Here is a 12,114-nt window from a genome sequence, read left to right as displayed (position 1 = left end):
CACTTGGCTTGTCACTCTGAACAGCAACCTAAAGCCACTGTCATTTATTAGTGAAGAACAAAGCACACACACACACACCCCACTGGCCAGGAACTACCCAGTTGCGTGACAACTTCCTACTCCCAGGCCAAGGCATAGTGAAATCTCCAGGGTGATAACCAATCAGGTATGTGCTAACCTGTGATCACTGTGGGGAAGGTGGCAGATGCAGTTGCATGAACGTGAGTGCTTTCTGAAGACCTGGAGGATTCACCATCTTTGTTTCCTATCCCATGCACATTTGGCTTCAGAATGGTCCCACAGACCCCCTCAAGGACTTTCCATGCTATGCTCATTCTTGGGACCAGAAATGTCATACTTCAGACTGTGGCAGGCAACAGGGCATCTGCAGAGACCCAGATACCCAGAGATGACAGACATTCTTTCTCAGGCCATGGTATCATCCTGTGATCTGACAACCCTGAGTTGCAGGTGAGCCTTTATCCAACGGGTGTCTTAAGAAGTCCCTCTCCTCTCCATGGGTCTCCTCTCATTAGAGGAATCTGATACCTGGGCCTAGTGTCTGTCAGAGAAGAGGGCTGGGCTTCATCTTGGGAGATATCTGACTTCCAGAACACCGGAGCCAAGCCTGCTGAGAGGCGATGTATGAATCACAGACTTCAAGATGTAATTAGAGTTATTGAAAATCAGAGCTTAGGCCTGACAGCTTTAATCAGCCAGGTCTGATGCCTGTTAATAAAGCCAACTAAACAAGTAAAAATAAAGAACATTAAAAAAAAGAGATGTTCTCAATGTGGCCACACTGGGAAGAGGGACAAAGAGGTTGGTGACCTACCTCCCAAGTCTATCTTTAGGAGCATCATGAAGTTGGTTCTTAAATATAGAACCAGTTATGTGCCTATATAAGTAGTCCTGGCCTAAGCAGGAACTCCCCCTAACCCCCCCCATTACTCTCTAGGCTCCAGTATCTCCTGTAAGGCAATTTAGCAAATTATCAAAACTGTGAAATATTTCTAGGAGGCAGATCTACCTCTGGCTAAGGTCTTTTTCTTCTGTCGGCATCAGATTCCTCAGAGACTTTCACTCCTTGGTGGAAGTGGGGAACCCAAGTATCTCCCTAGAATGTCCACCTTCCTGCCCAGCAGGCCAGCTACCCTGGTGTGTGTGGGGTGTGTGTGTGTGTGTGTGTGTGTGTGTGTGTGTGTGTGTGTGTGTGTGTGGAGGTTGGTGCCTCACTCAACCAAGACTTGATCTGTTCCTAATGGACAACAGATCCCCAGAGGATGAGGGGATAGAGCATGGGAGAGAGCAGGGTGGTGGGGATACAGTCAGAAGAAGCAGCAAAGATGTAAAACCCCCTCTTAGGTTCCCCTGTGGCCCAGGGGAAGGGCTGAGGGAGGCGTGAGCAACACAACAGAAAGGTGGGGCTTCTGACAAGGCAGGACAAGCAGGTGAACTGGAGCCAGTGATAGATTCACTCAAGAGCAAATAGCAGAGTTCTCTCCCACAGCCTTCTCCTCTGAACAGGAGGATCATACAACACACACACAGAGAGACACACAGACACACGCACCACTTCGCATAATAACAAAGTCGGGTCTCGTCTGGATTGCAAACATGCATTCTAAATCTCCTCATCGGGCAAACATAACTAGGTCTGAAACAGTAACGAAGGGTATGAGAGCAGAGACAGCTGCAGCACGCAAACCGTCGCTCGCTAAGGCCCAGAGCCAGAACATGAAAAAGAAAGAAGGATGCGAGCAGCAGACTTTTTGGAATGGAAGAAAACTGATGATATTGTTCTTGAAGTGATGAAATCGTGAACGGGAAGTGAGATGCTAAAAACCTTGGGAGACATCTAATACTCTTACCACAAAGAGTTGACCAGTGTTTGAGGAGATAGATATTATATCAGGATGTAAGTTTAAAACAATGTACACCTGTGTTGGAAAATCGACATCTTACTTCACAAATATAAGTAATTTTTCTTTGTCAAAACATACACAGGGTGTGTTTGTGTGTGTGATATATATATATATATATATATATATATGTATGTATGTATGTATGTATGTATGTATGTATGTATGTATGTATAGGAAAAACAGTATGTATGTATAGGAAAAACAGTAATGAAGGGTATGAGGACAGAGGGGATGACAAAGGCATCCAAGGTTGCACACTGCATCCAGATGAACTTTTGATCTTTAGCAGTCACCCCATCAACAAAGTGACCAAAGAAAGGGGAGTGTGCTGTGGTGGAGGTAAGTTGGCAGAGCGCCTGTGTAGCGTGCACTTCGCTTGACTCTCAGCACTTCGTAAACCTGAGCATGGTGACAAACACCCATAATCCCAGCACTCAGGGAGAGCACAAGGCTAAAGTCACCCTCAGATACACAGCACGTTTTAGACCATGTTGGATTGCATAGAACAAAGTCTTAAGAAAGGCAGAGTGGGAAGGAGGTTTTTGACTTTGAATGAGAGATGTTTTCACCAAGGCTTAGTATTGAAATAATCAAACAATATCTGACCAGTTTGAAAAGCCAAGTATTTCAGGTTATACCCGAGGCCCCCAAGGTTGTTGTAATAAGGAACATGTGTGGGAGAGGAGAGAATTCCTGCCTGCCCTTCGCTCCTTAGGAGAACATCTGGTGTGTTCCTGGGAAAGAGTCACGTGTCGGATCATTCTGGAATTTCTGACCCACACAATCACACGAACCCTCTCCAGCTGGATGTGCAGTTCCATTGTGTCATCCAGCACAGAGAAGAGAAAAAAATACAGATACAGACGCAGGACCCAAACGTACAGGAACAATGGAGACAACCATAAGGTAGCTCCCAATGGCATCAGCAGAAGACACAGGTAACAGAAGATCATGTTCTCCAGGCATTCGCATGTCTGGGACCACTGGGTCATCCGATCCAGACAGTTCAGCACTGCGCCTTGGACTGCTAGCTCTTCTCAGCAAACTTCCATGCTCAAAACTGTTACAGAAACTTCAACCTAAATACCTTGCTGACAGAAACACTCTCACGCTTTCCCACAAATTCTCTCTTTCTTCCTCCCCCTCTCCCTCCCCTTCTTTTTCCCTCTCCTTCTTTCTTCATCTCTCTCTCTCCCTCGCCCTCTCCCTCTCCCTCTCCCTCTCCACCAGTATAAGGAGCTACAGGGAAGTCTGATCTCTTTTCTGCACATGCACGGGCAGTTACATTCAGAATGGCACCTCAGTTTAACCCCGTGCACATTAGAGATCCCGTGTTCCTTCACAGCCTGGTCCATGGACTTTTCACCTAACATCAAACTCAACCAATCAGAGACAGATCAGCATCCAGGATTCCTCTTACATCAATCTGCTCATTAGCTCACAGTCCAGTCCATGGCTACTAGCTCATCCTTCTGGAAATATGCAGCCTTCTGACCACAAACCAATATAGCATTCAGAACATTTCATCAGAACCTTAAAAAGAAAATTACTGCAAGCAAACTTGAGCTCCCATTAGTTTTTCCCGTTAGTTAGAAACTAGTTTTTCCCGTTAGTTAGAAAGCAGACTTCAACTATGCTCTCTGTTTGGTGTGCAAAGAAATGAGCCCATACTTCAGGAACATGAAAGGCCTTTGAAACATGATCTAGGCAAGATCTTTATTTATTTACTATCATTGTATATTTCTACATGCACAGTGCAATAAACAGTTTTTGAAACATTTTTTATTGATTTAATCCACACACTGTATAATTCACCTGGAAAAGAGGGAAAAGTTCAATAAAGTGGGGTTTTTCCCATAAGTTCTGCTACAGTTGCCACAGTTGGAGGGAAGATACCTTCTTCCTTGGGTGGAGTCTGCCAGCCACCATTCCAGATGAGTGATTATAGGCAGGATTTTCAAAATAGACAGAACACTATGAAAAGACCAAATCTAAAAGCCATAGGTAGAAAAGGAAAAGAATGTTATTCTGAAGACATAGAAAATATTTTTAACATAATTTTTATTAACTTTTTGGGAATTTCACATTATGCACCCCAAAACCCCACATTTCCCAGTCCTTCCATACCTGTTCTCTACCCTTGTAGCCTCCCCACAAAAGTAAATAAATTAAAAAAATGGAAAAGAAATAATTCTCCATCAACCTCAGGGTTTCTGTACCACTCAGCTCCTCCATCTTTTCCCATCTCCATCACATACTCCTTAGTTGTAGCGGTACTGGAAGTTGCAGTCACATAGTATATCCCTTTGCCCAAACAGCTCTATTTGCAAATGTTCATTTCAACGAATCATCAGGCCAGTTCCAGACCTTGACTTCTGCTATAATGTTGGATGAGTGACAGTATCTATGCAGAAAAGCCTATGGCAAGCAAACGAGTTCTCTGAAAATGGTCCACCAGTTTGCATGGCTGTGATGGGTGCACTCTGAGAGGCGTGGACCCGGGAGACTCCACCCAGGACTACTTCTCACTACTGATATGCCTTTCCTGCCACCAATATAGAGCCTAATGATTCCTAAGCATCAGCCCACCCTACAGGACAAATTTTCTGCAGATCAATACAAAGATTATTTTCATGTAATAGTGCTGTTTAGACAAACTGATGACTTCATAATTCCTGATAATGATTTTATAGGACTCCTGAATTGATTTAAGTACTTTAAGCCTCCTGTAGAATGAAAAGCTACAGACAGCTATACAGAGCACTGGGAGCCAGCCCAATGCAAATAAGAGATTGCTTCCAGGTACCAGGCAGATGATGTAGATGCACACACAGCCAGACCTGAGGACTCCTGGGATCAGGAAAGGAGAGGAAGGCTAAGGAGCTGAAGTGCCACAAAAGGGACCACAGCAACACATGTGAGCATGCAGTCAGCAGAGAGGGCAGATAAAAAAGCAGGTGACGTGTTGCCACTCACAGACCCAAAGACTGGTAGGTCAGAGGGGGTTCCGAGGAGTTACCACAGAGAATGGGCAAAGATTTCTGGTGTCAGGTGTGGGTTTGCTCAAGTGGGGCAATACAGGCACAGAGGGAGAGCCTGACTGCAATCTTCATGTATTGTTTGACAGACAAGAAGGGCGGGACTGGGCTTACAGAGTGCCAGGGCCTCTTTGTAGAAACACATCCAAGGAGGAGCCAGGAGGAGTAACAGGGAAGTTGCCACCACCGTGTCCCTCTGTGCGAACAGGAAGGAATAGCAACTACCACAGACAACTACAGGCAGAGAAACTCCTTCCCTGGTCCTTAAGCTCACAAAGCCAACTGTGTCTCGCCAGCTTCCTGACATTTTAGTCTATGACATGCCACACCCTGTTGCTCTGTTTTACCGGGAGGCAATGGAAGGGGTTTCCTTATTTTTGCCAAACATATCGAACACTGTGTGTTATTTCCAGAACTCCTTTGAGAAAAGCTCCTGCAATCATTGTGTCAAAGGACTGCTCTCCTGGTCATCTAACATGCCTTGTGTCAGCTGCATCCTCTCCAAAGACAGCCACAGCCCTTAGCGAGTTCCCTAGTGCAGAGCTGTTTCTCTCCTAGAGTCCCCTTGCCTCACTGGCATCACAAGAGGAGGGATAGGAGCTAACAATGGTCCAAACCCTGCTGTGAAAGGAGGCAGCTTTTTTTTTAATCTGGTTTTGTGTTTTTATTGGGGTTTTATCATGGGCAGGAGCTGCCACCACAAGGTATGCCCCGAGGAGGCAGCTTTTAGGGATCTTTGGAACTACTATCTTCATAAATTCCAATGAGTATTTACAACTTCGTTGACAGACAGCCTCTGCCTGGCGCCCATCCATCCTGAGCTACAGAAGGGCAGAGTGGACAGCAGTGATTCCCTGCTCGTGGTTCTGAGGTGAGAGAGCTTCAGGAGTGTCTGACACTTCCTCTTTTATTTGTACCTGGTTTTATCTTATTCTATTTTTTTGGAACAAGGTCTTGTTATGCATTTCCTGGCTATCCCGAAACTCACTGTGAAACACATGATGACTTCAGACATGCAGTAATCCTCCTGCCCAGCGTCCAGAGAGTTGAACTTGTGTCCCACCATATCTAGCTATACTAGAGTTGTGCTATTATAAATTGTGAGAAATGATCCTCCCGGGGCCTGAATTATCCATTCAAACTCATTTTTCTTAGTAAGAACCATTTAGAGATTATGAGTAGAGATTAACAATCAGAAAAGATATGTTCCAAGATATATGGCTCAAGGGATAGGTGGAAACAATAATAAGGGTAAAAGGAATCTCATGAAGATCGTCTCAGATGTCTTGGACATGAAGAAGAAGAGGTTGTTACAGAATGGCTCATAGGGGCCTGCAGAGATGGCTCAGCAATTAAAATCATGTTCTTACACCCACATCAAGCATTTCACATAACCTGTAACTCCAGCTGAAAGAGATCTGATACTCCCTTCTGAACTCACCTGGACTCCACCAGCAGCACACACACACACACACACACACACATGAACACACACACACTCACACGCACACACACACACACACACACGAACACATGTGCACACACCTTTAAAAATTAAGTAAAACTGAAAATGGATTGGAATTTTTAATGCTGAAATACAAAACCATCAAGAAGTCACTGACTTTTGATTCTCACTGAAGGAAGCCTTCCAAGTGTGTGTGTAGGACTGTGGGATGGCCTGAGCCTGGAAGATCAAACCAAGACTTTCAGCAAGAGGAGACTAATCAGAACTGGCACTGTTGAGATGGATGCAGATCGAAGGCCCAAGCCATCCGGAGCTGACGAGGGGGTTGGAAGTACAGGGAACCCACTGGAGCAAAAGGTGCGGATATTTACAAAGTCCAAAACGGTCATATTCAGGTTACAGGCGCTTTCTGTCGCACAGCCAGATCCAACCATCACTACCGAAAGGGGACTACTGCTTCCAACAGCTGAGAAAAAAACCCAGGAGTTAGTTTTCCCTTTCTTCTGCCCTCCTCACCCACATCCATTAGGAAAGGAAACTGTGCTTTTAGGATGGTCCAGAATCCACAACTTCTGCCTCTTGTCTGAGATGTGTGCATCCAGCACCATCCCACGCATGCAGAGACTCAGCTTTGGTATCCTCTGGTCCTATTGTTTTCCCCAGTTTAGAAGAAACTCATCTTTCTCGCATCTCAGACACAATCTTAACACTGGGTCCTCTGGATGCCCACTCACTAGAGAAGATGATCTTGAGGCACATGGGGAAGAAGGCTAGATGTAGGACTTCAATGTTGGCTAAAACCCTTCTAAGGTACCTGTCTACCCAGGCTCCACTAAGGAAAATATTGTGGATTCCCCACAAACTGACATCCCTTCTTCTGAGGGCTTTGAGCTCCCTATGAGAATATGGAACCCACTGGACGTCTCCGTTTCCCAAGGTAAACTGAGGATGGCTTCAACCCTCCTCTGCATTCTGTGACACCCTATTTCTGTCATTCATTCAACTCATCTGGACAAAGAGCCTTTCCCTTGCTCATCCCATAACCTCTGTCAAGATGTGTTCCAAATAAAAGCGTAGCTTGCCTCCAGTCCCAGCAAGCTCTCAGTCGGCTGCTCAGTCAGCTCCTAAAACACCGCCATTCAACACAACCTCACATGTTTTCATCAGGAGTTGCTAGCTCATCCCAACAACATATCCAGAAGAAAAACTCTATGGTTATTTTTGCAGTTAATCCCTGAAACATGTCTGAGTCTCTCACAACGAATACATACATGTCTCCTACATAGGAAACTATAAGTATTTTAAAGCCAGTGGCTTTAAGCAAAACTTGAGCTCTTATGGATGGGGTCTTGGGTCATCACATCAGTGAAGATGACGCCTGGAATTCAAGTGTTGTCACTGTGCACTTCTGTTTAAGGTTCCATTCCAGAATATCCCAGCAACACAAGTGCCCAAACCTGACTCCTTTATAGCGAGAACTTAATTTTCCTCTGCTCCTCTCAATCCGCAGCTCCTACCTCAACTCTTTTTCTGCCAACACTTTTCTTGGGACAAATGTCTCCTCCTGAGGTTTAGAGAGACAACCAAACACTTAACCCCTTGTTGCCCTCACTCTGTGGGGAAAACAGCCTCTAGGGTGCCCTGCCCACAACAGGCCCCTCTCCTAACAGAGGTGCTCAAGTGTCAAATCCATGTATGTCACATCAAGGTCGATCTATGTGCCCAACAGGGCAGGAGCTGAAATGATAAGTAACTTCTGAGAAGAGGACTTGAAAAATCTCAGCTCCACTGCTGGGTCCTACTTCTGGTTTCTCGAAGGTTGCTCTGAGAGGGAAGCAAGAGGATAGGCTAGGAGAACAGCTGCAGCCTGTGGAGAGGCCACAGGAAGAGAAAGAGAGAACCTCCAAAGCCCAGAAGGAGCTGGGCAGCAGATCCTCCACCTGACTGTGAGACACTCTGGCCATCTGACAGACCACAGCTTACGCTGACAACAGAACTCAGCTTGATGAGACAGCCACACGGCAATGCTGTTTCCTGCCTATAGACTTGTGGATGCCGAGTGGTGATAAATATTTCCGGTTTCTCCTGTTAGATTGTAGCATAATTGGCTGTGTGGTGATAAATGGCTGAAACTCTGAACCCGTAACAGTGTGAACAGCACGATGCTTGAAGAGATAATCATACCTGTGCCTATAACTGCAACACACTTCGTCTCGCTCCCTGTGCACTTCAGAGGAGTTGGAATACACACCCTGCCTGCCTCCATATAGCAGGCAAGACACTGAACACCATTGGCTTTTGCAGGTACCTGAGATGCTGGGTGGGGAGATTTTAAAAAAAAAAGTATTAATCTTGAGGAATAGGCAGGAAACAATAGCTGAGAGCATCACTCCCTCACCAGATCCAATATCATTGTTCTTTCATAATTGTTCAAAACAAAACAAAAGTACAACTAATATGACATAAGAAGAGCAGATAGAGGCAAGTTCCCAAGATCCTTTGGTTATGGATGCACACCCAAATATCTTCACATTTCTTCAGTCACTCGCCTCTCTACTATGGCAGGAGAAAAATTCCCAGATATCAGAAAAGAAGATAATCTTCAATATAAAAAAATGCTGATCAAAAGGTGAGCAATTAGCCTGGAGCCTGGTACAACAGAGAGAGAGAAAGAGACAGAGAGAGAAAGAGAGACAGAGAGACAGAGAGACAGACAGGTGGACAGACAGAGACACACAGAGAGACAAACACACAGAGAGAGAGACAGACAGACAGACAGACAGACAGACAGACAGACAGGTAGGTGCGTGCAGGCGTGTGCATGCGCACACACACTCCTACTTAGAAGGCTGAGGAAGGAGGATTACTTAAATTTAGGAATTCAAGACAAGCCTGGGAAACACAGCAAGATTCCATGTCCACAACAAAAACAAAAATGAGGAATTAAATAGGTGAGGGAGGGGGAAAGCACATTTAAATCAATAGACTCAAAAGAATGAGTTCCAATCCATGGCTTTTAACGGTCATTCATTTTCCCACCCAGGCACAAGGCTTGTGTCTACCCTTGCACTTCCAAAGGACAGTGGCCTTGGACAAAAGAAAGACAAGCGAGCAGCATTTCAGCGTCCCAGTGCAGGGAGGAGTCCACGGGCCATGAGGGAGGAGTCCATGTGCCAGAGGGGCCATGGCACAGGTACCGAGGGGGCATGAGCAGATATCAAGGGGGCAGAGATGAACTTCACTCACGTTTCGTGTCCACTTGATTGCACTTATCAGTAGTACAGCATCGCTGGTCATATCTAAATGTCCGTTGGTCCCCCAGTGTCGCCGAGAATGCCAGTCCAGTACATTCATCTAGAGAACAGCCTTTCTGCTGGACACTTAGGCTTGTGGACAGCTCTGTAGACAACCAAAATCCCTCATAAAAATGTTCCTTCTGAGCCCTAGAGAGAATGAAGCCTCCAGTGTGGGAATAAATTCTGTTCCATCACTTGATACTCCTACCTCTCGGAAGGGACCCTCTGTTTCGGAGAACAAAGCTACAGGGGGATGATTTGTTACAAACGGGGTGTTCTGAGGTAGAGCTTAGTATGCAAGATACTGTGAGTTTGATCCACAGCACTGCAAGGAAAAGTAGGGGAGGGTGGGAGTGAGCACTCCAAACTGGGTGAATGAGAGTGGTGCAGGAGCCAGTGTCTCTGACACCTTCGCTTTGACTCCTGTGCTTCATTCCCACCACCCTGAGGAAGCTACACTCCTAACCCCAACCTGAGAGCAAGGGAGAATAAGTTGAAAGAGGCATAATGGAATGAGGGGTGACTCACCTGGCATTTTAAATTCCTGTGTTTGGCTGAAGCAGCTTTTAGAGGTATTGCATGTACCCATGGGCTGACAGAGTCCATTTGTGCACATAGAGTTTTCACAAGAGAGACTCTCTGAAGGAAGAAATAAACATGAGCAAAACACCGTCAAAGGGCACTGCAGCCGCTGGTTCCAACATGCCAAGAGCCCTGGGAATCGAGGAACCATGAAGCTCTCCACTCAAGCAGCCCATGCAGCCCACGATCTACCCACTTCCTCTTCCCATCTTTGGGAGAAAGAGATCTCTTGTTTTCTTTCTCTTTTCTTAAGATTTGACTTATCTGTTTTCACTGTATGTGTATTAGTAGTTTGCATGCATGCGTTTAAGTGCATCACATAGGTGTAAGACCAGAAGAGTGTATTGGATCTACCAGAACTAGAGTTATAGATAGTTGTGAGTCCCGTGGATGCTGGGAACTGAACCCAGGTCCTCTGCAAAGTCAGCAAGTGCTCCTAAGCTATGAGCCGTCTCTCTGCCCCCCCCCTTTTTGACTCTTACCCACAAAGATCACAGCAAACTCCGTGACAACACAGACAGCAAGGAGGCTCTTCGATACTGAAGACCAGAACATGACGACTCCCAAGAACACTGCAAGAGGCCCAGAAGAAGATGAAAGGGTAAGAGCTGCGGGGCTCAGCCATGGAACCCAGTAACCCACACACTGGGCTATGTGGTCCATTCGTTCATTCATTCAGTGGCTCATTTAATTAATTATCCTGTAAACCAGAATTTTAAATCCCTTGCTTTATGCTACATATGGCTCTTTGAGGGGGAAAAAAAAACACAATAAAAGTTGCCACATCAGTCATAGAAGCATCAAAGAAAAGGTCTTCCTCATTTGGGTGGGTCTGAATCAGCCAAGAAATTACTCCTCTGGAGGCAGGGGAGGCAGGGAGAGAGACTCTCTATGAACTAGAAAATTCTAGGCAATCGTGTTGAAGAATGAACAGACCCTTAGCTAGGGACATGGGCTCACCACTTACTTCCTAAATCACTCCCCCCACCACCACCCCCGCCCCCCGCAATCAATAGCTGGCCTTCATCTCCAGGTGTCATGGCCCACACTGGAAATTCTCACCAAAAAGGATTCCTGCTTTTCTGGAAGGACTGCCTTGAGCTGGAGAGGAAGCAGTCTCATCTAGAGAAAAGGTGAAAGGAGGACTTTCTCTGCCTTGCTGTTACTTTTATAGCCCAGAGGTCCATTGCCTGGCAATTAAGGCGCTGTAAGGAGTATCTTGGCATAAAGCCAAAAGTGCACTACACTTCCTGGTCTTCTAGAGAGAGATTGATACTATCAGAACAGTGCTTCATGACCTCTGCCTGCTGGGGATGGGAAAGAGGTTATGATGGTCCAGGACCTCCATTGAGCTATAGGAGATACTTTAGGCAATCACAAGTTGCAGAGTATAGAATCATGACCTGTGGCATGTGGCTACCACCACCACCCTCCCCCCCCCCTCCCAACACACGTTTCCTCTGTGTAAATTCCCAGCATTTCCTCTCATGGGCTCCATTCTTCCCACCCAGAACCAGACCCAGGACCCTCGTGACTCCCGGCTGAGAAGGAACTTGGTATGTGTCCCTACAATATCTTCTTTGTCATACTTCCTGCTTTTATGCCAAAACTCCTGCTAACTCTATACCAGCCTATGTCTATAATGAAGAGAGAAACAAGAGAGAGTCGCAATTCATCTGCCCTTCTGCAGTTGTCCAGATCTTAATTACCTTTCCTCAAAAGCTAGGATGTGCGGCAGGCACGGAGATGAGAGAGAATCCTCCTAGCCACCCACGGTGATGAATGCTGGGGCTGCAGGAGAGGGACAG

General features: G+C 46.0%; 1 protein-coding gene across 1 annotated transcript; it reads right to left on the bottom strand.

Annotated features, from left to right (window-relative positions):
* Positions 1–6,535: 6,535 nt before the first annotated feature.
* On the bottom strand, positions 6,536–11,448 carry 1810065E05Rik (RIKEN cDNA 1810065E05 gene). Its single transcript, NM_027239.2, has 6 exons — positions 11,369–11,448; positions 10,789–10,878; positions 10,253–10,363; positions 9,675–9,827; positions 8,613–8,744; positions 6,536–6,894 (listed from the first exon to the last, which is right to left on the bottom strand). Exons 2-6 carry the CDS (start codon positions 10,859–10,861, stop codon positions 6,656–6,658), a joined length of 708 nt encoding a protein of 235 aa, NP_081515.2. The 5' UTR covers positions 10,862–10,878; positions 11,369–11,448; the 3' UTR covers positions 6,536–6,655.
* Positions 11,449–12,114: the final 666 nt, after the last annotated feature.

The sequence above is a fragment of the Mus musculus genome, chromosome 11, assembly GCF_000001635.26.
Source record: "Mus musculus strain C57BL/6J chromosome 11, GRCm38.p6 C57BL/6J".
Taxonomy (NCBI): Eukaryota; Metazoa; Chordata; class Mammalia; order Rodentia; family Muridae; genus Mus; species Mus musculus.
Note: the sequence above shows the minus strand (reverse complement) of the source record. Positions and strands in the feature narration are given on the sequence as shown.

What these genes read in the sequence shown, in the direction of transcription:
- 1810065E05Rik (NM_027239.2), bottom strand. Translation starts at nt 10,861, where the DNA reads ATGTTCTGGTCTTCAGTATCGAAGAGCCTCCTTGCTGTCTGTGTTGTC. An exon ending in CAATCAAGTGGACACGAAAC is followed by an intron (nt 8,745 to 9,674) that starts GTGAGTGAAGTT and finishes CTCCCCACCCAG; the next exon opens with CATCTCAGGTACCTGCAAAA. An exon ending in TGTTGCAGTTATAGGCACAG is followed by an intron (nt 6,895 to 8,612) that starts GTATGATTATCT and finishes TTTTTTTCTCAG; the next exon opens with CTGTTGGAAGCAGTAGTCCC.